General features: G+C 50.4%; 1 protein-coding gene across 1 annotated transcript in view; it reads left to right on the top strand.

Moving 5' to 3' along the window:
* Window positions 1-418: 418 nt before the first annotated feature.
* TTC12 (tetratricopeptide repeat domain 12) overlaps window positions 419-24,556 on the top strand; it is a 29,465-nt gene continuing 5,327 nt past the window's right edge. The window contains exons 1-18 of the mRNA XM_032228783.1: window positions 419-479; window positions 1,196-1,350; window positions 5,310-5,343; window positions 6,228-6,305; window positions 7,581-7,702; window positions 8,506-8,565; window positions 9,546-9,617; window positions 11,281-11,341; window positions 11,862-12,050; window positions 13,117-13,186; window positions 14,915-15,003; window positions 16,133-16,301; window positions 18,502-18,594; window positions 18,762-18,825; window positions 20,935-21,069; window positions 22,150-22,254; window positions 22,657-22,725; window positions 23,790-23,891. Coding sequence (XP_032084674.1) covers window positions 419-479; window positions 1,196-1,350; window positions 5,310-5,343; window positions 6,228-6,305; window positions 7,581-7,702; window positions 8,506-8,565; window positions 9,546-9,617; window positions 11,281-11,341; window positions 11,862-12,050; window positions 13,117-13,186; window positions 14,915-15,003; window positions 16,133-16,301; window positions 18,502-18,594; window positions 18,762-18,825; window positions 20,935-21,069; window positions 22,150-22,254; window positions 22,657-22,725; window positions 23,790-23,891 — 1,728 coding nt within the window. The remainder of the gene's footprint in view (window positions 480-1,195; window positions 1,351-5,309; window positions 5,344-6,227; window positions 6,306-7,580; window positions 7,703-8,505; window positions 8,566-9,545; window positions 9,618-11,280; window positions 11,342-11,861; window positions 12,051-13,116; window positions 13,187-14,914; window positions 15,004-16,132; window positions 16,302-18,501; window positions 18,595-18,761; window positions 18,826-20,934; window positions 21,070-22,149; window positions 22,255-22,656; window positions 22,726-23,789; window positions 23,892-24,556) is intronic.

The following is a 24,556-nucleotide window of genomic DNA, read 5'->3' on the forward strand; positions in this document are numbered from 1 at the left end:
GTTGTAGTCAACCGGGCTGCCCCGCGTGTTCCAGACGTCAGCTCCCAGCAGCGCCTGCGCAGAGCTGGTGGGAATGGCAGGCGCGCCCTTCCACCAACGGCCAGAGCGCCGCCTCTTATCCGGCTCGCCCACCGCGTTCGGAGTTTTGCATAGCCCCGCCCTCCCGCTGGTTGCCACGCCCCGAGAGGAGGGGATGCTGCGGAAAGTCTCTCCCTCCCGCCCACAATTTTGCATAGCCCCGCCCTCCCGCTGGCTGCCACGCCCCGAGAGGAGGGGATGCTGCGGCAAGCGTCTGCCTCCCGCCTACATTTGCATAGCCACGCCCACGGTTGCCGGGGCGACGGGGGACGCTCCCGCGGACTTTCCCAGTCGGTTCCTGGCTGTCCAACCGGTGCAGCTCAGCGCCAGCGGAGCCAGGATGTCGGGGCAGCGGGAGGAGCGGGAGCTGCAGGGCTTCCTGCGGGACGTGGATGAAGTCGGTGAGCCCTGGTGGGGGGAAGATACGGGGGTCCCCCCAGGGCAGTCAGGACCCCCCACTCGGCTCTCTCTGCTTGAGGAGGGGGCTCTTGGACGAGACCCCCCCCCCCAAAATCTGACCTGGTTGGTAGCATTTATGCAGCCCCCCCCCTACGAACCCCCAAGTGTGTAAAGGGTGGAAGCATTTATGCAGCCCCCCCCGCTCCAGATGGGGGTCTCCCCAAGAGGCTAAAGACAGGGAAGCCCTTGGAGGCATTGCAGGGGGCTGGAGGGGTGGGTGGGTGGGGGTCAGCCGGGGTCCTTCTTTGCTAGGATAGAGGAGAAGCCCCTCGTTGGTGGGTGCCAGGATTAGAGGGGAGCGGTCTCTGGTTGGATCACTGCTCACCTTTGGCTCTTTTCTGATCCCTTTGGGACCTTCAGATTTCATCTTGGCTTTCAGAAATCCGCCCCCTTGCTTTCAGGGAGATCACCCAGTGGTCCACTTTCCCTTCCATTCCCTCCTCCCCTGGCATGACCTCAGTTGAGGGGGTATTTTGGGGGGGGCAATATTGGGAGCTGAGGTTCCCCCACCCCAAGCACCGAGTCCACAATGATCAAGAGCGCTGGGGCTCCGGTGGCAGCTGCCATCTTGACTTTTTTGACCTCCTCTGGCAAACATTCCCGGGGCTTAGAGCTATTGTTTTTCCACTTTGCCTTTCAAAATACCCACCTTTCTTAGCCGCCTTGATTGAAGGCCTGAAATCCGAAGATCCCGCCGTCCAGGAAAAAGCCATGGCAGCGACGGAGAAGAGACTCCGGTCTGTTTCGGGCAAGGACGGGAAGAAGCCGAAGCCGAAAGTGGATAGGACGGTGATCAACACGCAGCCCTCACCGGTAACCCTTGACCCTTCCAGAGCAAATCACTTAAGCCAGTGTTTCTCAACCTTGGCAACTTGAAGATGTCCGGACTTCAACTCCCAGAATCCCCCAGCCAGCGAATGCTGGCTGGGGAATTCTGGGAGTTGAAGTCCGGACATCTTCAAGTTGCCAAGGTTGAGAAACACTGACTTAAGCAGAGAAATCCTTAGCACTTTTAGCAGCTTCAGGGAACGGCTGACCCCGTTTAGGCTGATAGGATGGTTTCACACACAATTCGGCGTCCAAAAGCATCTCTTGAGGACGCTTGCGGCTGTAAGAAGAAATACATCCAGTCCCCGACATACGACGGTTTGTTTAGTGACCATTTAAAGTCACACCACTGAAAACAGGGACTTATGACCGTTTCCCACACTTACAACTGTTGTGCTGCAGCATCCCCACGGCCATGGGGTCAAAAACTGAGGCGCTTGGCAACTGACTCATACTTATGACGGTTCACAGCGCCCCAGGCTCCCATGATCCCCTTTTGCGACCTTCTGGCAAGCGAAGTCCAATGGGAAGCCGGATTCGCTGAACAACCGGGTCACTAACTTGGCGACTGCGGTGATTCACTTTTCTGGCTTCACTAGGGCAGGAGAGGTCGTAAAGCGAGGCAAAACCCATTTAACAACAAACGCCTTGCTTAGCAACCGAAACGTTGTCGTGTTTTAAAGTGGCCACGTTTTAATTCAGGCTGCATCTCTCAATACTGCAATATACTCATAAATTAAATGGGGACTAAACATCTCTTTAAACCAGGGGGTCCCCAAACTTGGGCAACTTGAAAACTTGTGGAGTTGAAGTCCTCAAGTCTTGCAAATTGCCAAGTTTGAAGACCTCTGCTTTGAACCTCTGAATTTCTCCGAACATTTCAAGGAGAATTTCTTACTTGCTCCATGCTTGGAGTTCATCCGAGACTCTCTGAGCCGCAAATAATAATTACATTTTCCCCCCTATTCTTTATTAGCAATAGCAATAGCAGTTAGACTTATATACCGCTTCATAGGGCTTTCAGCCCTCTCTAAGCAGTTTACAGAGTCGGCATATTGTCCCCAACAACAATCCGGGTCCTCATTTCACCCACCTCAGAAGGATGGAAGGCTGAGTCAACCCTGAGCCGGTGAGATTTGAACCGCCGAACTGCAGCTGAAGTGGCCTGCAGTACTGCACCCTAACCACTGCGCCACCTCGGCTCTTCTTATTAAGGACTTCTGGCCGTCCCTTCTGGGAGCACCCCAAAAATGTTCCCCCAAAAGGCTTAAAGAAATGCAAGCACCCCTGGAGCAAAGCAGATTTTAGACCAAGAATCCAAAAACTCCCATTTTAGGCCAGATACTGCTAAAAAAAAAAAAAAACAGGAGTGCTTGGGCGGGGGGTTGGACTAGATGACCTACAAGATCCCTTCCAACTCTGTTAATCTAAATGTGTAGAGTAGCTGAGAAAAAGTCCCAGCTGAAGTAAATACAGATCCCCACTCCCTAACTCAAAGCTGGATTTGAAAAAAATAACTTTACCTGGGATCCAGTGGAAATCTTTTCCCATCCACCTTGCAAGGCTCAGAAGAATCAGAGCTGGGAAGGGAGGGCATCTGGATGGTCTCTTAATTCTGAAAAAAAATGGGATGGATGCAGACACAATCTTGACCCCTCGAAGGGGCTCAATTGTCTGGCTGGATTGTATCTAATCGGTGTCACACACAATTAGTCCGATTCATCCAGAGACGTTTCATTTGTAAGCTTAGTTGTTTTTAAAAAGATTTTTATCCTCTTTTTGTTACGGTATTAGGTTAGGTTAAAATATTAATTATAAAACGTAACCTTGGAAAAGAGAAAAGGCAAAATATTCAGTTCTTTAAATGAAATAGAATGGAATGGAATGGAATAGGAATAAGAAGAGGATTAGGAATAGGAATAGAATACAGAATTGGATGGAATGGAATGGAATAGAATAGAATAGAATAGAATAGAATAGAATAGAATAACAAAGTCGGAAGGGACCTTGGAGGTCTTCTAGTCCAACCTCCTACTTAGGCAGGAAACCCTACACCACTTCAGACAAATGATTATCCAACGTCTTCTTAAAGACTTCCAGTGTTGGTGCATTCACAACCTCTGGACGCAAGTTGTTCCACTGATTAATTGTTCTCACTGTCAGGAAATTTCTCTCCTTTATTCTAAGTTACTTCTCTCCGTGATTAGTTTCCACCCATTGCTTCTTGTCCTGCCCTCAGGTGCCTTGGAGAATAGCTTGACTCCCTCTTCTTTGGGGCAGCCCCTGAGATTAAATACCATTAAATACCATTAAAGATATTGGAAGGCTGCTATCCTGTCTCCCCTGATCCTTCTTTTCATTTCATTTCAATTAATCCGAAGATAACTCTAGTCCATCTGTTCAACTTCTTGTGCTACTCTGCACATCTGTTCAGAATCGACCCTATAAAATTTCTGGCCCCACAAAGAGAATTGTTTGTTGTTGTTTTTAAGGTTCCCCTCCGAAGCCTAAATTGGTGGGCTATCAATGCCTCTGACAGCGTCTGCCCGCAGCTGCCATTTGCCCAATTGAAATGTGTGTGCAAAGCCCTGGGCCACATTGATTTTCCTGTCCTGCGCCCGGCATGTTCGGGGCCTTTGGTGTGTTTTGATTCCACCTTTGTGGATTTCTAAGGTTATTGCCTGAAATTAACTTTGACAGCTTTGGAAACACTTTTTGAGGTGTCTGTTATTGAGCGGTGGCCTTTTTAAGTGGCTCTGGAAAACGAGCCTGATTCATTTTTCTCACTTCTCAGTTTTGGTCATGCAAAAAAAGGCAAAGTCTCCTTCAAGCTCGGCTCAACTTGGGGGGGCTTCGTGGAGACGTCCCTGAATTTGTTCTGAGCTCCCAGAGGCCTCCCCTCCTCCTCTTCTTCCCGCCGCAGGTGTTTGGACTGGGGCTTCTGGTCTAGTCTGGGCATTCTTTGGTGGTCACTACCTAGAAAGATAATAATTAATAGGCCTAATTAGTGGAATAATTAAACCTGACCCTACTTACGGTAGTTGACCAGATTAAGTAAGCTGCTACTGTGAGGAAGTAAAGACTTATCTAATATGATCGCTAGTAATGTCACCGCCTGAGTTTCTTGTCAGCAATGCAGAATTGATCTGTCTCTGCCTTCCTCCAAAAGGTGTTTTCCCAGTTTCTTTTCTTTTCTTTTTTCTTTTTTTCTTTTTTTCTTTCTTTCTTTCTTTCTTTCTTTCTTTCTTTCTTTCTTTCCTCCCTTCCTCCCTGCCTCCTCCACTCCTTCCTCCCTTCCACATCTCCACCCTCCCTCTCCTTCCTTCTTCCCTCCCTCCCACCCTCCTCCACTCCTTCCTTCCTTTCTTCCTTCTACATCTCCTTCCTTCCTCCCCCTCCTTCCCTCCTTCCTTCCACATCCCTTCCCTCCCACATCTCCTTTCTTCCTCCCTTCCAAATTTCCTCCCGCCCTCTCCTTCCTTACTCCCTACCTACCTACCATAGCTCCTTTCTTCCTCCCTCTACCTCTCCTTCCTTCCTTCCTCCCTCCCTCCCTCCTCCACTCCTTCCTTCCTTTCTTCCTTCTACATCTCCTTCCTTCCTCCCTCTCCTTTCTCCCTTCCACATCTCCTCCCTCCCTCTCCTTCCTTCCTCCCTCCCCGCCCACCCTCTTCCACTCCTTCCTTCCTTTCTTCCTTCTACATCTCCTTCCTTCCTCCCCCTCCTTCCTTCCACGTCCCCTCCCTCCCACATCTCCTTCCTTACTTCCTCCCTCTTCCCTCCCTCTCCTTCCTCCCATGTCTCCTTCATCCCTCCCTCTTCCTCTCCTTCCTTCCTTTCTCCCTCCCTCCCTCCCTTACCTCCCTCCTTTCTTCCTCCTTTCCCTCCTCCCTCCCTTCCCACAGCCGCCAGCTGACTTTCGGCTTTTCTTCCCATTCTCCTAGGGATTGGCAAGTCAAGAGGAAACCATGAACCCAGGTAAGACCGATCATGGCAAGGAAGGTGTGTCTGGACCTGGAGTGCCAGGGGTGCTGGCCTGTTCTGCACGCCCTCTCTTCCCAGACCTTGTAGGAAGACCAGAAGAGCTCCAGAAAAGCTTCGGTCCTTCTCCTTCTCCGCTGGGAGGCGGCATGGGGGGGTCTGCCATTGCTCAAGGGGGGCCTTGGGCATGAACCAGCGCATGGTCTTGGGAAGCTCCTGGGGTCCCTGCCAGCCACTCTGCGTTGAGGGAGCTTCCTGCCTGTGGTGGACTCCCTGAGCTTCTTCCAAAGCCCGGGACCCTCCTCGTGGCACAGGGGGTGGGAGAAATGCCTTCCTTCCCTCCCTCCATGGACCTGGCTTGGCCTCTTGCAGCCCTACTCAGAAAGGTTTCTTTTCGTCTCTAAAATCAGAACTGGTTAGCTCCTAAAAGCATTCATTATCTTACGTCCTTATAATTCAGCCAGGTATATTAATCACCCCATTAGCCAGAACTTAGAGGGCTTCTCTCTCTCTCTCTCCCCCTCCCTCTCCCCCCTCTCCCTCTCTCCCCATCCCTCTCTCCCTCCCTCTCTCTCCCTCTCTCCCTCCCTCCCTCTCTCTCTCTCTCTCTCTCTCTCTTAGAAATGTTGCTTTTTCTTTCCTGTTCCTTTTCCAGAGCAGTGGCTCAACTATCTATCTCTGCATTCTACCTCTCTCTGCAAATGGAAACTTCGGATTCCCGTCCTAAATTGGCTGCCGCTTTAATGAAGCGGCCTTTTGTAGCTTTCCGCTTCGCATTTCTCCGAAATGGCTTTGCTCCGTAATTTGACTTTCCTTTTCAAACTCCCACGTCCTCTTCCCTTTGGGCTGAATCTCTCCGTCTCTGCTTTGCTGACTTCCAGAGAGCTTCCTGGTGGCTTTAGAGAAGGATGCCCAGGAGCGAGCCAGGAGGAGGAAAGAAAACGAAGCCTCGGCAAACGGTGAGGGTCGGACGGGGCTTCAGCAGAAGCAGCTGGAGCTCCTGGCTAGAAACCAAGTCCTAGGCCTCGACCAGAGGTGAGATTCAGCTGGTTCTGAGTGGCCCCGGAGAACCGGTAGCGGAAAATTTGAGTAGTTTAGAGAACCGGCAAAAACCATCACTGGCTGGCCCTGCCCCAATGGTGAAATTATTTTTTTTTACTACCTGTTCTGTGGGCGTGGCTTGGTGGGCGTGGCAGGGGAAGGATACTGCAAAATCCACATTTCCTCCCGATCAGCTGGGACTCAGGAGGCAGAGAATAGATAGGGCGGGGCCAGCCAGAGGTGGCATTTGCCAGTTCTCTGAACTACTCAAAATTTCCGCTACCGGTTCTCCAGAACCCGTCTGAACCTGCTGAATTTCACCCCTGCCCCACCCCCATCTATTCTCTGCCTCCTGAGTCCCAGCTGATCGGCTGGGTCTTCTTCAGTTGCCCTGCACAGGAGCTGGAAAGCAGGTTGGTGGGCTGGGGAGCGAAGGGGGATTTTGCAGTAGCCTTCCCCTGCCACGCCCACCAAGGCAAGCCCACCAAGCCATGCCCACAGAACCAGGTAGTTTAAAAAATTGAGCCCCACCACTGGCCTTGACCCCCCTATGATCTTGGCAAAGCTTTCGTGGGGCAGTTCAATCCTCCCGCAGTTTTGTGAAGCGTCCAGTCTTGCTTGCTTGATCTCAAAGCATCGTTGCAGCTCAACAGACAGCAGCAACAGTTCGACAACAACACCAGCAGAAATTGGCGCTTCTTGAATCCCAAGAGGGCCTACAAGAACTTGCAGCCAACTCACAACAGCCAAATCGCCGCAGGACCAAAGTTCCACTAATCCCCCCCAAAAAAATAACGCCATAGAATGATTAAGGAAAGGATGCCCAAGGAGGGACAAAATGAAGCATGAGGGATTAAAAAAAAATAACGTTTTAATTATTTTAAATCATGAAATTGAATTCTTGAATTGTCCTGCAGCAAGTTCTCCCAGGTGAGGCGCAGAAGCTAAAGCTATTTTTATTAGAACCGATACAGGACACGACCCTGCACGCCTGAAAGAGCTTCCCTGCCTCCCTTTTTTATCTTATTTATGGGGATTAAGAGGGGTGGGGGCTCCCCAAGATGCTTTCTCAAGTCTCGTTTCTCGGATGGCGGTCTCAGTGGCAGCTCTTCCCTGTGTCTTTCGAGGCCATTCTCAACTACAACGACTTGGCTTATTTTTATTTTTATTTGGTTATTCCGCCTTCCCCGCAGCCCTGAGAGAGAAGGGGAACGACGCTTTCAGCCGAGGGGACTACGCTTCGGCTGTGCAAAACTACACGGAAGGCCTGAAGAAGCAGAAGGACATGCCCGCCTTGTACACCAACCGAGCCCAGGTCAGTGTGCCTGCGTGCGCCCGTTTCAAGGAGACGGCCAGCGGTGAAATTCAAATTTTTTTACTACCGGTTCTGTGAACGTGTGGCTTGGTGGGTGTGGCTTGGTGGGCGTGGCAGGGGAAGGTTACTGCAAAATCTCCATTCCCTCCAGACCAGCTGGGACTCGGGAGGCAGAGAATAGATGGGGCGAGGCCAGCCAGAGGTGGTATTTGCCAGTTTTCCAAACTACTCAAAATTTCGGCTAACGATTCTCTGGAAGCTGGGAACGTTTTTGGACTTGTGGAAGGCCCAATTTTTTCCCTCCCAGGCCCTCCGCGAGGCCCCTGCACTTACCTGGCATCCGAAAATGGACTCCTGGGGCAGGGTGGGTGGACCAATGGGTCCTCCCTACTACCAGTTGGCCTGAACCGGTGCGAACTGGCTGAATCTCACCACTGGGAAAAAGGCTAATTTCATGGCTTGGCCTTCTCTGTGGAAGCTCAGTGGAGCAGAATGAGTTTTTCTGACACCCTGGACTTGCAGAAGTCTAGCCACAACCTTCCCTCTTATTTTCTCCTAAATATAGGGTGTTTGTTGTTGTTGTTTTTTTTGCTGAGAATACAGCAGAAAATATGACATTTTGAGCCAGCAGTGCGACCGCCGTGGCTGCTAACTGAAACAAGCCCATTCAGGTTTCCTCAGGCCAGTTTGGCTGGCGAATGACTCAGTTCCTCTGCCAGGAAAGCCCAGGCGGAACGGCCGGCATTTTGAAGGGCCCAGCATCCCCACGTCCACTTAACCTGCTTCTTTTATTTCTGCATTAGGCCTACATCAAGTTGCAGAAGTACGGGAAAGCCATTCACGACTGCAGCTGGGCTTTGAGGGTAAGTCTCACCTGCCTTCGTCCCCTGGCCTCCGTGAGAGGGGCAGAACTGGCCCAGGGAAGGGTCTGGGCTCTGAGGGGCAAGGGGGCCTCCAGACAAAACGGCATTTGGCAACGACCTAAATTGGCTTCAGCCTGTATGGTTCCCTGCTAGACAATATAAAGTAAATGGGGATTTTCTAAAAGGACTGAAACATTTTCGGTTTTCAGTAACAAGTTGCTACCATTGAAGGTTATCTGCAGGAGGTGTCAGAGGCCAGAATGGGAGAACTTGCTGCAGCCAACTCACCATGGCCAACTTGTCATCGCCAAGTAGCTATGGCCAACTCCCCATGCTCAACTTGCCATGGCCAACTTGTCATCGCCAACTAGCTATGGCCAACTCCCCATGGTCAACTTGCCAGAGCCAACTTGTCATGGCCAACTAGCTATGGCCAACTCCCCATGGTCAACTTGCCATGGCCAACTTGTCATGGCCAACTCCCCATGGTCAACTTGCCAGAGCCAACTTGTCATGGCCAACTAGCTGTCACCACAGCCAACTCACCACGTGAGAACTCACGACGGGACAATTTAATAATTCTATTTATTTATTTTTTAAAAAAATTAAAAATCATTTTAATTGTTGCCATTCCCTTTTTTATTCTGTCCCTCTTTTCGCATCCTTTCCTTAACTATTCTTCCCCACTCTTTCTTTGCTATTCGTTTAACTCTTGTCCCGTGGCGAGATGTCCTGCCGCGGGTTGGCCGCAGAGGCGGTCAGAAAGGGGAAAATGGCAGTCAGAAGCGCTCAGCCAGGACCCCCTGTTTACACACCTGCGTTGCCCGCTTCAGCCACGCAACTGCAGCCCCTGCCTTGATATGTTCAACGCCCCCCCCCCCCCACGCACCAGCCCACAACAGCCTGGAGCCCTTTCCGTAGCCCTTAATCAGGTAAATGGGACTCTGTGGATTTTGCTAAGCGATTCTCTTTTAACGCAGTGCGACGAGAAATGCACCAAGGCTCTCTTCCACATGGGGAAGGCGTACCTGGCCAAGAAGCACTTCCAGCAGGTGAGACCTCGCCGGGCTCAGAGTCTGCGCTGCACCGAGCTGTGGCAGGTAGTCCTCGACTTACGACCAGAATTTCCATTGCTAAGCAAGGAGATTGTTAAGTGAACCATCTGATCTTTTTTTTTCTGGCCCAGTGTTAAAGGAATCTCTGGAGTTATTAAGTGGAACCTGGTCATTAAAGGGAACCTGGCCTCTCCTCTGGTCACAGGCGGCAATCCCATGACCCCAGGGCCTTTGATCACATGGCCATGCTGCGATGGCCGTAAGTGTGAGGACCGGTAAATAAGTAACCCTTTTCAGCGCCGTCGTCGCTTTGAACAGTGGCTACAGAAACGGTCGTAAGTCAAGGACTGCCTCTACTGTGTGAATATGAGTTTATTAACTGTGGGCAGGTGGGGCTCCGTCGGTCTTAGAGCCGCAGAATTCTGCTCGCAAGTCTGCGTTGTTGTTGAGAAAGAACGACAAGAAGATTAAATAGGTGCGCCGAGGAGGTAGTCCTCAAGAAACCAGGCTCAGAATTGGTGGGTCAGACGTGTTCGCCCCTAGTGCAGTGGTGGCTAGTCTTTCTTTCTTTCTTTCTTTCTTTCTTTCTTTCTTTCTTTCTTTCTTTCTTTCTTTCTTTCCTTCTTTCTTTCTTTCTTTCCTTCTTTCTCTCTGTCTCTCTCTCTGTCTCTCTCCTTCCTTTTGTCTCTCTGTCCCTTTTTCCTTAAGAAAAATCCGCGTTTGTAGGATTGTCCTCAGAGGTAAATTGTGAGACCCGGAGTTTGGATTTCAGCAAGAGGAGAGATGCGCCTGTCTTTCATGGGGCCAAGCCTTTTCTTGCATTTTTCAAAGACTTTTTTAAAATTAAATTATTAAGCATTATAAAATACAAAGTATAAAGGCGAAGGAAGGAGGGGAAAGGGAAGTGGGGAAGGGTAGGAGAAAGAAGAAGGAAAAGAAGCATTGACCCCCGACTCGCTCTGTGGCAGTAAAATAAAACTTTGTCACAACTTTTTCCATGATAACATAGCAATAGCAATAGCAGTTAGACTTATATACCGCTTCATAGGGCTTTCAGCCCTCTCTGTGGTTTACAAAGTCAGCATATCGCCCCCAACAATCCGATAGATAGATAGATAGATAGATAGATAGATAGATAGATGATAGATAGATAGATAGATAGATAGATAGATAGATAGATAGATAGATAGCAATAGCAGTTAGACTTATATACCGCTTCATAGGGCTTTCAGCCCTCTCTAAGCGGTTTACAGAGTCAGCATATCGCCCCCAACAACAATCCGGGTCCTCATTTCACCCACCTCGGAAGGATGGAAGGCTGAGTCAACCCTGAGCCTGGTGAGATTAAAACCGCTGAACTGCAGATAACAGTCAGCTGAAGTGGCCTGCAGTACTGCACCCTAACCTCTGCGCCACCTCGGCTCATTATATAAATAATGATAAATAATATAAACAAGTCATTTCTATAAAGCTCTAGCCATCTAATCTGTAAAACCGAAAGCCAGAGTTACACTCTTTTTCCACATCAAGCACGAAACTCCGTGTGGAGACTGAAAGTACTTCTCTTCTCTTACTTACGGTAATCGGAGTAGTCAGTTTTGCCATGTCAGCCTTTTCTTCATTCTCTCTTCCTGCATCTGTTTCTTCCTCCTGCTTCCAGGCCAGAGAATGCTACCTGAAGATTTTAGAAATTGACCCCCAGAAGGAGAAGCTGTGCAAAGGTAAGACTTCCCACCTCTCCCCGCTGGCCCTTGTCCGGCTAATCACCGAAAGACCAAACGCACTTCCTGAATAACGGGAGTGGCAATTGTCCCCCCTGAGTTGCTTCGAGTCAGGATCATGTCATTAACCTCAGTTCATTTCACCCAGAGGTGGGATTCAGCCGGTTCTGACCGGTTCTGGCAAACCGGTAGCAGAAATTTTGAGTAGTTTGGAGAACCGGCAAATGCCACCTCTGGCTGGCCACGCCCCCATCTATCCACTGCCTCCCGAGTCCCATCTGATTGGCTGGGTCTTCTTCTGTTGCCCTGCACAGGAGAACGGAGCTGGGAAGCAGGTTAGTGGGGTGGGGAGCGAAGGGGGATTTTGCAGTATCCTTCCCCTGCCAAGCCCACAAAGCCACGCCCATCCAGCCATGCCACGCCCACAGGACCAGTAGTAAAAAAAATTGAATCCCACCACTGATTTCGTCCCACGTTTTTCCTCTTCCTACCTGCCGATTCTACCTTCTCCCGCTGCCAGATTGCATCAATGAAATAGACCTGGAGGAGAAAAAACTCCACCAGGAGGAGAGAGCATCGGAGGATCTCAAGTCTGGGAAACTCACCGCCGTTGCCGTGAATGAGATGCTTCAGAAACTCAGCAAGCCGGACCAGGACCCTCTCTATTACACAGGAGGCATTCGGCTTCTGACGGACCTGGTTCAAGCCTGTGAGTGTTCTGACCTCGGCTTCCCCCCCAAAAGCAGGAGGCAGAGTCCTGGTCCCGATAAAACCCCTTTTGTTAAACCAATGTGAATTCCTCTCCTTCACCTTCATCAAAGGCCTGGCCAACAGTCTTTCAAAGGAGTATTTATAACCACAGACCTTATCTATCTTGGAAAGCTGCCATGTAAATATTTTCCAAAGGAGGCGCTGTGCAAGGAAAAACTTGGCACAGAGTCTTTGAGATTCACGGACAGATCTTCACACTCCTGAAATGAATAAATGAACAAACAAACGAATTGTTTCCTGCAAAAGCCCCTTTCGCTCCTCTTTTATTCCCTATGGGAGGGGCCATTCACCGTCCACCTGTGGCTTGACTCCCAAGTCTACCCTGATTTCTTAGCTGTTCTTTTCTCTGCGCATGCGCACACTGGGAACAGGCTCCACCTGTTCCTCTGCCTCACTGCTGTCTTGCTCCGAAGGCAGCTGAGAACTGCCAGGCGGCCTTGGCCCCATCTCTGCCCCCTCGTCTGAGCCTTCCCCAGCCTCCAGGACTGGCCTACGCTCCTCCCCAACCTCCTCACTGTCCGAATCCTGGCTGCTGGCGAGCCACAACAGCCGTGTAGAAGAGGCAGCCTCAGACTGAACCCCTCCATTTTCCGAGGGGTTACCAGAGGGCCCTTTTACTAAGGGCCCAAAACCAAGGATCTTACCTCAGTTCATTTCACCCAGAGGTGGGATTCAGCCAGTTCTGACCGGTTCTGCAAACCGGTAGCAGAAATTTTGAGTAGTTCGGAGAACCAGCAAATACCACCTCTGGCTGGCCCCGCCCCCATCTATTCACTGCCTCCTGAGTCCCATCTGATCAGCTGGGTCTTCTTCTGTTGCCCTGCACAGGAGAAGGGAGCTGGGAAGCAGGTTAGTGGGGTGGGGAGGGAAGGGGGAGTTTGCAGTATCCTTCCCCTGCCAGGCCCACAAAGCCATGCCCATACAGCCAGGAAATGCTCCACCCTCAACTCTTCATCCCGTGTGCTTCCCTTTGAATGTCTTCCCTCTGTCTGAATCGCTTGCAGGCACCGAGCAAACTTTGTTTAGGACGAACGGTGGTTTTGGCATCATCAGCGACAACAAGGTCATAGAACGGTAGGTGTTCTCGCTAGGAGAAGATAGGAAAAGGATTCTCGTGGCACAGCCGCAGGCGATGGACAGGAAGCAGAGTCAGTTCTGTGACCAGCAGGACTGATCAGCCTCCAATCAGCCCTCCGGCAAAGAAAGGCCCTTGACCATTAGTTTTGCCCAAGAGTATACTTTGCTGAAGCTTAAATTTCATTTCATTTATTGAATTTCTAGGCCTCCCAATCCCGAAGGACTCCGGGCGGCTTACAGAAATGGAAAATATTAAAAAGAATTAAAACAATAAGACACAACAAAATTAAGAAGAAGCACGACATACACCCAATCAAAGGGGGGCTGGACCTCAATCCAGAGGTCAACAACCCCAGGCCTGCCGGAAAAGCCAGGTTTTAATAGCTTTACGGAAGGCCCTGAGAGTGGGTAGGGCCCGGATCTTGGGGGGTAGCTCGTTCCATAGGGCCGGAGCAGCAACAATGGCTACAGGAGTAGCCTAAGCCGGATCTGAAATTTTCCCGTGCAAACAAAGGAAAGGAAAATTCCCTCTCCTCTCCCCTGGTTACCTGCCAATGTCCGGCCGGGGGCTTGTATATTGTTTTCAGATTACAGATTAAGATTACAGATTAATGAGCCGAGTTGAGAGGCGCAGTGGTTGGAGCGCAGCGCTGCAGGCTCCTTCAGCTGACTGCTAGCTGCAGTTTGGCAGTTTAAATCTCACCAGGCTCAAGATTGACTCAGCCTTCCGTCCTTCCGAGGTCGGTAAATGCTGACTCTGTAAACCGCTTAGAGAGGGCTGTAAAAGCACTGTGAAGAGGTAGATAGCGGGAGAAGGGCTCTGCCGGAGAAACCTTTTCCTTCCAGAGCCGAGGTGGCGCAGTGGTTAGGGTGCAGTGCTGCAGGCCACTTCAGCTGACTGTTATCTGCAGTTCAGCGGTTCAAATCTCACCGGCTCAAGGTTGACTCAGCCTTCCATCCTTCCGAGGTGGGTGAAATGAGGACCCAGACTGTGGGGGCGATATGCTCTGTAAACCGCTTAGAGAGGGCAGAAAGCCCTATGAAGCGGTATATAAGTCTAACTGCTAGGGATGAGTCCCTGGGATTCACAGACAGATCTTCACACTCCTGAAACGAATCCAATGACCAAATGAATTGTTTCCTGCAAAAGCCCCCTTCCCTTTCGCTCCTCTTTTATTTCCTCTGGGAGGGGCCATTCATCGTCCACCTGTGGCCTTACTCCCAAGTCGACCCCTGTTCTTTAGCCGTTCCCTTCGTCTGGCAGCTCTGCAAATGCGCACACTGGGAACAGGCTCCAGCTGTTCCTCTGCTTCACTGCTGTCTAGCTCTGGAGGCAGCTGGGAACTGCCAGACGGTCTGGGCCCCGTCTCTGCCTCCGACGCAGAGCCCTCATCAAAGCCTTCCCCAGCCTCCAGGACTGGTTCCTGATCCTCCCCAACCTCCTCATTGTCCGAGTCTGCTGCCAGCTCTGCTGGCCATTGGCGGGCCACAACAGAGGGAAGGTTTTGCCATGAAGGGTGAATCTCGGGCACCAGGCTTGGCAGCTTTTTATTTTTCTCTGCCGAACACTCCGACTCCTGAGGAGCTGAAAGGTTCTTTCAAAGCCCCCCAAATAGAGGCCAGATCCACACAGCCTGTATTTGGTTACCCTGGGAAGACGAGCAGTTCGACAGCAAGGAGCCGGCCCATCCTATTCTCCCTTAACCCTCCACCTTCCTTCTGCAGGGTTCTCAGCGCCAAGATCACCTCGCCTGCCGAACTGGAGCTGGTGTGCGCCCTGCTTCTCCTCTGGCAAGCCGCCTGCAAAGGGAACGGTAATCTGCACCCGTCCCTCCTCCCCCAGGGGTGGGAGGGTGGGGGTCTGTGGGCTAATTTCTTTCGAGGGAGGAGGGCAGCCCTTCGGGGCACAAGTCATACTGAGACATCTGATCGAAAGAGTGACAGGTCAAAGATCCTGGGGGCTCAGGCAGCACTGGTAGCAAACCTGTGGATTGCTCCACACACCGCCTTCTTATATGGACGGCAAGCCGCTCTCCTTAGCCTCCCATTAGCTCCGATAGCTCCTGGAGGCTTCGCAACTCGGCCTCTGTGTGTGTGAGAGAGAGAGGGAGGTGGTTTGGACTGGTTCGGCCGAGTAGGTAGTCACTTAGCCGGACACATCTCCACACTGGTACTATCGGTGGCACCATAGGCAGGCCCATGAGAGCCGAGGTGGCACAGTGGTTAGAGTGCTGTACTGCAGCCACTTCAGCTGACTGCTATCTGCAGTTCAGCGGTTCAAATCTCACCGGCTCAGGGTTGACTCAGCCTTCCATCCTTCCGAGGTGGGTGAAATGAGGACCCAGACTGTGGGGGCGATATGCTGACTCTGTAAATCATTTAGAGAGGGCTGAAAGCCCTATGAAGCGGTATATAAGTCTAATTAATAAATAATAAATAAATAAATAAATAAATATAAGTCTAACTACTATTCCTATTGCTATCTTCTTTTTTGCTTCTGCACATGCGCAGAAGCAAATTTTTTGCTACTTCGCATGCACGCCTAGCACACATTAAGCATGCATGCATTAAGCACACACACCCACAGCGCACCCCTGAGCAAACTGGCAGTAACAGAAGCCAGAAGCCACCCCTGGTCTGTGTGTTTGTGTGTGTGTGTGTGTGTGTGTGTGTTTATAATTACAAGGTGGGACATGGATTGCTTTTCCCGTCGGCACGTGAGACATAATTTGCCCTTCGGAGGGGTGAGAAAGTCAGAGGTTTTGGAGACGGAATGTTCCTCCTTCCACCGTCGCTCCAGGAGACAGACGGATCTCATCACTGGGGCACGAAAGAACCTTCCGGTGGTCGCACGATTTGGGGAAAGCAGAGGGGGGCTAGGAGGAGGACTGGCGGAGCTGTTGCCTGAACCTTCCTTCTGGCTTGGCTTCCTTCTCCCTCCAGAGGAGAACCAGCGGCTGCTTCTGACTCACCCCAGTGTCAACGCTCAGCTTCCCGCTTTGCTGTGCTCGGAGGCGCCCGACGTCCAGGAACAGTGCATGGCTCTGCTCTCCCTCTACGCCCAGACGGAGCACGGGAGGACCCTCTTAATCAGGCATCTCAACACCACCAAGTAAATGGCACGGGGCTACCACGCGGCCGAGCCCCCCACCCCCCACCCCACACCCTGCACCCCGGCTGGGACTTCCTGCTGAAGCAGAGATTCCAACTCTGTTGCTGTGAGGTTGCGAACTGTTAAGAAGCCCTTGGACACCTCACAAACTTACTGAGGCTGCTGCTGACTGGCTGGCTGGCCTAGTGAGCAGAGCCCCAGCAAGTCTTAATGTTAAGAAAAGGAAAGGAAGAAAAGGAAAGGAAAGGAAAGGGAAGGGAAGGAAGCAATAGAAATAACATAGAGTAGAGTAGAGTAGAGTAGAGTAGAGTAGAGTAGAGTAGAGTAGAGTAGAGTAGAGTAGAGTAGAGTAGAGTAGAGTAGAGTAGAGTAGGATAGGATAGGATAGGATAGGATAGGATAGAATCAGAAGGGACCTTAGAGGTCTTCTAGTCCAACCCCCCTGCTTAGGCAGGAAACCCTCCACCACTTCAGACAAATGGTTACCCAACATCTTCTTAAAGACTTCCAGTGTTGGGGCCTTCACGGCTTCAAGAGCCGAGGTGGCGCAGTGGGTAGAGTGCAGCACTGCAGGCTACTTCAGCTGACTGCAGTTCGGGGGTTCAAATCTCACCAGGCTCAAGGTTGACTCAGCCTTCCATCCTTCCGAGGTGGGTGAAATGAGGACCCAGACTGTGGGGGCGATATGCTGACTCTGTAAACCGCTTAGAGAGGGCTGGAAGCCCTATGAAGCGGTATATAAGTCTAACTGCTATTGCTATTGCTGTAGGCAAGTTGTTCCACTGATTAATTGTTCACACTGTTAGGAAATTTCTCTCCTTAGTTCTAGATTGCCACGGTTGGGCCACCCCTGCTCTAAATGGGAAGTTGTTAGATGCCACATACCTGGCTGGGGGGAATTCTGGGGGTTGAAGTCCATTGGTCTTAAACTTGCCAAAGTTGGACATCCCTGCTGTAGAGAATTAATAGTGCTGACAGAGACTTAGGAGACCTCAATGGAAAGGTCCGAGCATGGCTCTCTGGGGAATTCTGGGAGTTGAAGTCCACAGGTCTTAAACTTTCCAAGGTTGGACAATCCTGATTTACAGCTTCTATCATGTTTTTTTTTTCAATACCTTTCTGAGTTAGCAAGAATCTATCCACATCATGGACATGAGGATAATTCTTGAGGGCCCTGGGGTTAGCCTCCTCCTCCTCCTCCTCCTCCTCTTCTACCCAGTGAAATGTTCTCCTTTGAAAAACCGTTGAACACATATTTTCTGATGAAGAGGATGTTACGCAATGGTTAGGTTATATCATCAAGGTTGGTTTTTTTTTAAAAAAAAGAGAGGGGGGGGGAGTTATTTCTAATGCTGCCAGCAAGTATTTCCATGAGTCAGTCTCCTTTTGCCCACTTCTGTGGAAAAACCTGCAGCTGATATCATTTATCTGTGGAGCCCAGTCAATTGCTAAGTCTCTTAATACACCCCTCCCCAATTCCCCAAGCGGCATCCTTAAAGGCCGGTTGGCATCACTCGGCAGGCATCAGAGCTATTCTGCTTTTTTCTCCTGGGGGGCCCCAAAAACGCATGAGTTGTTTTCTACAGTTTCTGCCCAGAGTTAGGGCTCACTGAAGAAGGGTCTCCCTCTTTCTGTCAAGCCACCCAAATTGTATTCCACAGAATTCATGGGAGGCTGTAGAGCTTTCGCTCCCTGGTGCAAGATTTTCTAGGTGCCAATTGATAAAGGTAAAGGTTCCCCTCAAACATATGTGCTAGTTGTTCCTGACTCTAGGGCAGTGTTTCTCAACCTTGGCAACTTGAAGATGTCCGGACTTCAACTCCCAAAATTCCCCAGCCAGCATTCGCTGGCTGGGGAATTTTGGGAGTTGAAGTCCGGACATCTTCAAGTTGCCAAGGTTGGGAAACACTGCTCTTGGGGGAGTGCTCATCTCTGTTTCAAAGCCAAAGAGCCAGCTCTCTCCAAAGACCTCTCCGTGGTCATGTAGCTGGCATGACTCAATGCCGAAGGCGCACGGAACGCTGTTACCTTCCCACCAAAAGCGGTCCCTATTTTTCTACTTGCATTTTTTTTACCTGCTTTTGAACTGCTAGGTTGGCAGAAACCAACTGATAACTCTCCTTAAACTTTACTCTGACTGGTTTATTGGAATTGCAGCTCTCTTGTAAGACCTCCAGAGAACATGCTTTCTCTTTTCCAGGTGGCTACAGACATTGATATCCTTAGTTAAAGTTGCTGATGGCAGAGCTGACAGCGCGATGAATTTGCTGACCCATTTAATCCAGGAAGAAAAGTGAGTGGCATTCTCCAGCTCCTCTGGGTCCAGGTTCGAGGCTGAATGGCATTCTGATTTGGGTATAAAAATGTCTACAAGGCAAGATTTAAATCTTGGATGGCCACATCTGTGTCGTGAAGTCCGGAGCTCAAAAGTCTTAACTCTCCGTCTTCCTTTGCTTACAGCTTCAAAATCCAGTGCCGTATCAAACTGTCCACGGAGGCCTTGCCAATTTTTATTCAGTTGCTGGTAAGCAAAGTATTTATTTATTTTTAAATTCCTGAAATTTGTTCACCCGGCTACTGTTTCATGGCATTGATTCACACTGCAAGCCATCTTTGCTTTTGGACTTCAGGCCTGCCACACTTTCTACCGTCTGCTTTCTCTTGTGGGAAAATGGGATTATACAGAGTTGAGTGATATGTAGCCATAATAACATTCTTCTTAGAAAGTCAAGGTCATCCTTTGCCTTGGCACCTGACCGGAACTGGATGGGAGGAATCTGTATTTGTGGCCGTGGAAGATTGGACCATGGGATGGATTTCTGGGTGTGGGGGCAAGATCTTGAACTTTCAACTGGGTGGGGAAAACCGGGAAGCTTTCAGATTCGGGTTTTCCCAGATGTGCCAACACGGCTCTCTTCATTGAATTGGAACTTTGAGGAACCTCTTGCCTCGGATTCTTATTTTCTTTTGGGTGCTCTTTGGAACCCTGACAAGATGGAGGTTTTATGAGAAAGGATAACGGGGAGTTTAGGTGTTTGCTGGACCATTCTTCCATCCCAGAATTGCGGTGATGGGTTGAGAGGACATTAGCAATGGTGGTCATCCATCCCTCTCCCCATCTCAAATCGTCTGCAGCTGCCGTCTTCTCATTCCACCTCCTTCTGCAGGAGTTGAGGTTGTAAATAGGACTCTTTCACTCTGTTGGAGTCTTTCAGAAGCATGATTTTAGCCCTGGGTCTAATTTTACGGGCCTGGATGCACTGCTCGAGATTGTTTTCATGCCTTCGGGTTTCTTTCTCTGAGAAATGTCTCAGAATCCACTTCAAAGTTTGCTTTGAGCTCCTGAAGGGTTTCCCCATCCTTCTTTCTTTCCCTCTATTTATCTTTCATTTTGTTTTATTAATTTATTTTTATTTAGTGAGTTAGTTAGTTTGTCACTCCTGTACAAAATAACAGGAATAAGAGTAAACATGAATAAGAACACAGGAAATGAGTACAAGTAAATGAGGACAGTAGGACACGGACAGAAGGCACGCTGGTGCACTTTTGCACGCCCCCTTTATGGACCTCTTAGGAATGGGGTGAGGTCCACGCTCGACAGTTTAAGATTGAAGCTGATTGAGGATGTAGCAACGGAGTCAGGTAGAGCATTCCAGGCGTTGACCCCTCTGTGGCTGAAGTCGTATTTCCTGCAATCGAGTTTGGAGCGGTTTACCTTGAGTTTGTATCTATTGTTTGCCCGAGTATTATTGAGGTTGAAGCTGAAGGAGTCATTGACAGTTAGGACGTTGTAGCAGATAATTTTGTGTACTACGCTTAGATCATACCATAGGTGGCATAGTTCTAGGTTGTCCAAGCCCAAAATTTTCAGCCTGGTTATGTAAGGGATTCTATTGTGAGCAGGGCAGGGGTGGGTTTCAGGTGGTTCGCGGTGGTCCCCGCGAACTGGTTGGTCGGCGAACCCGGAAGTAAGTAACTTCCGGGAACGCCGAAGGATCCACCCGCCTGCCCGCGTTTCTTACCCGGTTTTGACGAGTTCTGCGCTTCCACGCATGCGCAGAACGCATACAGTGCCTGCGCAGAACGCATACAGCGCCTGCGCAATCCTCCAGGAGCAGTTGGAGCATCGCACAGGTGCTAGTACACATGCGTGCACTGCGCGCGTGCACGAGGACGCCGCCGGCCCCGTTCCAACCGGTTCGGTTGGAACGGGGCGAGAAACCCACCCCTGGAGCAGGGGAATGGAGTACTCTTTTTGTGAAATACCGCTCGGTTGTGTTATTGTCCGATGTACAGTGGGGATTCCAGACAGATGAGCTGTATTCGAGGATTGGTCTGGCAAAGGTTTTGTATGCCCTATTTTGTAGTACAATGTTACCGGAGAAGGATCTTCGCAAGATTAGCTTTGACAACTCTTAATGCCTTTTTACTGGTTTTGTTTTTCCTGTTGATATCTCAACACCGACTCTTCTCTCTAAGCGTGAACAATTTCTGAACACTCTAGAAAAGTAGAGATCCATGAGGTGGAATTTTATTTCTTTTTGGAATATTCCAGGCTGCCTGTGGCTTTCAACCTCGACTGGAGTTCTTACCGGGGTGAACCTAACGGAGCTGTTCTCTCTTTTATCTCCAGAGCTCTTCCAAGCCCTTGAACGAGACGGTCCTTAGCCGCTGCATCGCCCTCATGGGGGATCTCTGCTCAGACGTGGTCATCCGGATGCAGATGACTGAGAACCCGGAATGCTGGCAAGCTTGCTTGAGCTTCGTGGTAAGTTTGGCTGTTTGCTCCTGCCAGTTTATTGTCCGTTCGGCTGCTCCTTCCTTTCACGCCCCCCCTCCCCCCGTCTCCTTTCTGCTCCATTAGCCCCGTTGGAAATGGGAAGCTCAGCTGACAGATCAGGCCTCCTGAGTCATAACTCCTTCCTTTCTGCCACGAAGCAGAAGAGGCTGTTTGTGGCCACCTGGCCCTTCTCTAACCACGTCAATGCTCTCGGTGGTGTTTTTGCTTTGCTGTTACGAATTGAAGGGCCCCCCTTTGATCTCAGTCAGGCTGCTGGGCCAACAAGTTAGTCTGTTCCTCAGCAATCCCCTGGCCGTCGGTCTCCAGCGTTTCTGACAGTCAGGTCTGCCAACTTCGCCTTGGCGCCTCGCTTGGCGTACTGCCATTAAAGGCTAAGAGAGAGGAGGGGGCGTGGGGTGGGGAGAAACGGGCAGTCAACATGCATGGAAACCTGATGGGAGGGAGAAGTGATAGCTTGATGAAGAGCAGGAGAGCTCAGAACCGGTTTGTGCCAGCACCCGAGGCCGCGCACCAGAGGTGGGCTCCTACCGGTTCGGACTGGTTCGGCTGAGTAGGTAGTAACTCGGCCGTCCACGCCCCTGAACCAGTTCTATCAGCAGCGACATAGGCGCCGCCATCTTGTTTTTTTGCTTCTGTGCATACACATGTAGCGCATATCAAGTGCACACGCGTGCAAAGCCCGTCAGACCAGCAGTAGACGAAGCTGGAACCCACCCCTGCCGTGCACTCTGAGGAAGAATGTGAATTACCTGAAACAACTCAGTGTTCTCAAAACAACGACTCTTACTGGCTGAAGATGGACTGGTCATGAGGGGAGGGCTGGGATAGAGGGAAACCTCCTGTATCTTTTGAGCACAGGGGATTTAATTCCCGCCTGACTCTACTGCAAGCAACAACTTTTAATACAACCAACTTATTACATCAACCGAATGGAGTCGAGGGTCTTTCCTTCCTGTGAGGCCGCGCTGGGGCTGGCCTGACACTAAGAAAAAGAAGCCCAAATCCAGGGCTGATTTCGTAACAAGGTTTTGTTTTCTGCTTCCGTAGAATCAATGCTTCAATGAAAACAGCTTCGCCAGATATCCCGAGTGTTTGCACGCAATCCTAGGCCTTATGATGAACCTCTCCCTGGAGCCCAACTCAGTCATTGAGGTGATTTATAAACTTGCATCACTTGGGGGGGGGGCGGTCTCCGAACATCTGAAATTCTCCTCTGGAGAAAATTCTTTCCATGCCGGCCAATCTTTCGGGAGGATCCTTTAAGGTTAGGTTGAAGGTGAACTCTGACCTGGGAAGAGTTCCTCCTTGGCCTGGATGGGTCTGGGGGTTTGGTGGGCTTACCAATTGTCCCTTTATCTATATCCCTGTGAGATAGCAAGGGGCTGGGTGAAGCTTCTGCCCCCACAAGCTTTGGGTCTGAGCAAGTCTCAGCCCAACATGGTCTTCCTGCGTCCCTCTGTCCTTCTGTCCGAGGAAGCTTTGGGGTTTGCCCTCCAGCGTCCTAATGAAACTGCCCTTCGGCTCTTTGCACTCTAATCTTGGCGGTTGTTTCAGGAACTGGCCACGGAAATCACTGACACGTGCATGTCTCTCTTCAACAGCCCGGACGGGAGGATCGTCACAGTGAGTGTTAGACCATAGACCATAGAATAACCTGGAATTGGAAGGGACCTTGGAGGTCTTCTAGTATCAAGCAGGAGACCCTATACTGTTTCAGACAAGTGACTGTCCAGTCTCTTCTTGAAAACCTCCAGTGATGGAGCGACCACGATTTCTGGTGGCAAGCAGTTCCACTGATTAATTGTCCTCACTATTAGGAAGTTTCTCCTTAATTTCAGGTTGTTTCACTCCTTGATTAGTTCCCACCCATCGTTTCTTGTCCTGCCTTCTGGTGCTTTGGGGAATAGCTTAAATCGCCCCTGTCCGTGGCAGCCCATCAAATACTGGAACAGGGTCCGTCTTAGGCTCCCACGGTTCTGCTCTCTGCTCCCTGGAACAAGCAAGATGGCGGAGAGCTGGCTGGCCTTCTTTATAGCAGTTAGCAATAGCAGTTAGACTTATATACCACTTCATAGGGCTTTCAGCCCTCTCTAAGCGGTTTACAGAGTCAGCATATCGCCCCCACAGTCTGGGTCCTCATTTCACCCAGATAGATAGATAGATGATAGATAGATGATAGATAGATAGATAGATAGATAGATAGATAGATAGATAGATAGATAGATAGATGATAGATAGATGATAGATAGATAGATGATAGATAGATAGATAGATAGACAGACAGACAGACAGACAGACAGATAGCAATAGCAATAGCAATAGCAATAGCAGTTAGACTTATATACCGCTTCATAGGGCTTTCAGCCCTCTCTAAGCGGTTTACAGAGTCAGCATATCGCCCCCACAGTCTGGGTCCTCATTTTACCCACCTCGGAAGGATGGAAGGCTGAGTCAACCTTTGAGCCAGTGAGATTTGAACCGCTGAACTGCAGATAGCAGTCAGCTGAAGTGGCCTGCAGTACTGCACCCTAACCACTGCGCCACCTCGGCTCTTTCTTTGCCATTGACGTGACCAGCTAGCCCAGGAACCCAGAGGGGCCAACTGGACAGCTCATTTTGGAGAAGCGTTTCACCGCGACCCCCTTTCCCTGCTGTGGTGCCCCATTTCCCCCTTGTTTCCCTTCCAGAGAGCCGTGGGGCTTTTGAGCCACGTCCTGAAGGCCAGCCCGGTGGCTCTGGAAGAAGCCGTGAGGCAAGACGTGGTGAGGAGAATGATCCGGTTCCTGAAGGTGATTTGCCGTTTCCCCGTGGCTTTTGCCTGTTTCGGAGCCATTGTTTCCACCCCGGTGGCCTTGAAGTGCTTCCTGCCCAATGCGTGAGCAGACAGAAGGATGGAGCGTGAAGGCCCAATCGGCTTGTTTTCCATCTTCTCTGGGGTCGGTTGCACATTGAGGATTTTAGCTCTTCTCCTCCCCTGCAGCGTTCATCCTTTCAGCCAAACTCTGCAGAATCAAAGAGCAGAGAGCATCTGGTTGAGCCTTTCTGCTTCTCCTACACCAGTGGTTCCCAAACTTGGCAACTTTAAGACTTGTGGACTTCAACTCCCAGAATTCTCCAGCCAGCAGAGCTGGCTGGAGAATTCTGGGAGTTGAAGTCCACAAGTCTTCAAGTTGCCAACTTTGAAGACCTCTGATCTAAGTGGAGAGATTGCAGAGGAAGGGATCAGAAGAGAGCAAGCTATGCTGGCTGGAGAATTCTGGGAGTTGAAGTCCACAAGTCTTAAAGTTGTCAACTTTGAAGACCTCTGATCTAACTGGAGAGATTGCAGAGGAAGGGATCACAAGAGAGAAAGTTATGCTGGCTGGGGAATTCTGGGAGTTGAAGTCCACAAGTCTTCAAGTTGCCAAGTTTGAAGACCTCTGATCTAAGTGGAGAGATTGCAGAGGAAGGGATC

Source organism: Thamnophis elegans, chromosome 13 (genome assembly GCF_009769535.1).
Source record: "Thamnophis elegans isolate rThaEle1 chromosome 13, rThaEle1.pri, whole genome shotgun sequence".
Classification (NCBI taxonomy): Eukaryota; Metazoa; Chordata; class Lepidosauria; order Squamata; family Colubridae; genus Thamnophis; species Thamnophis elegans.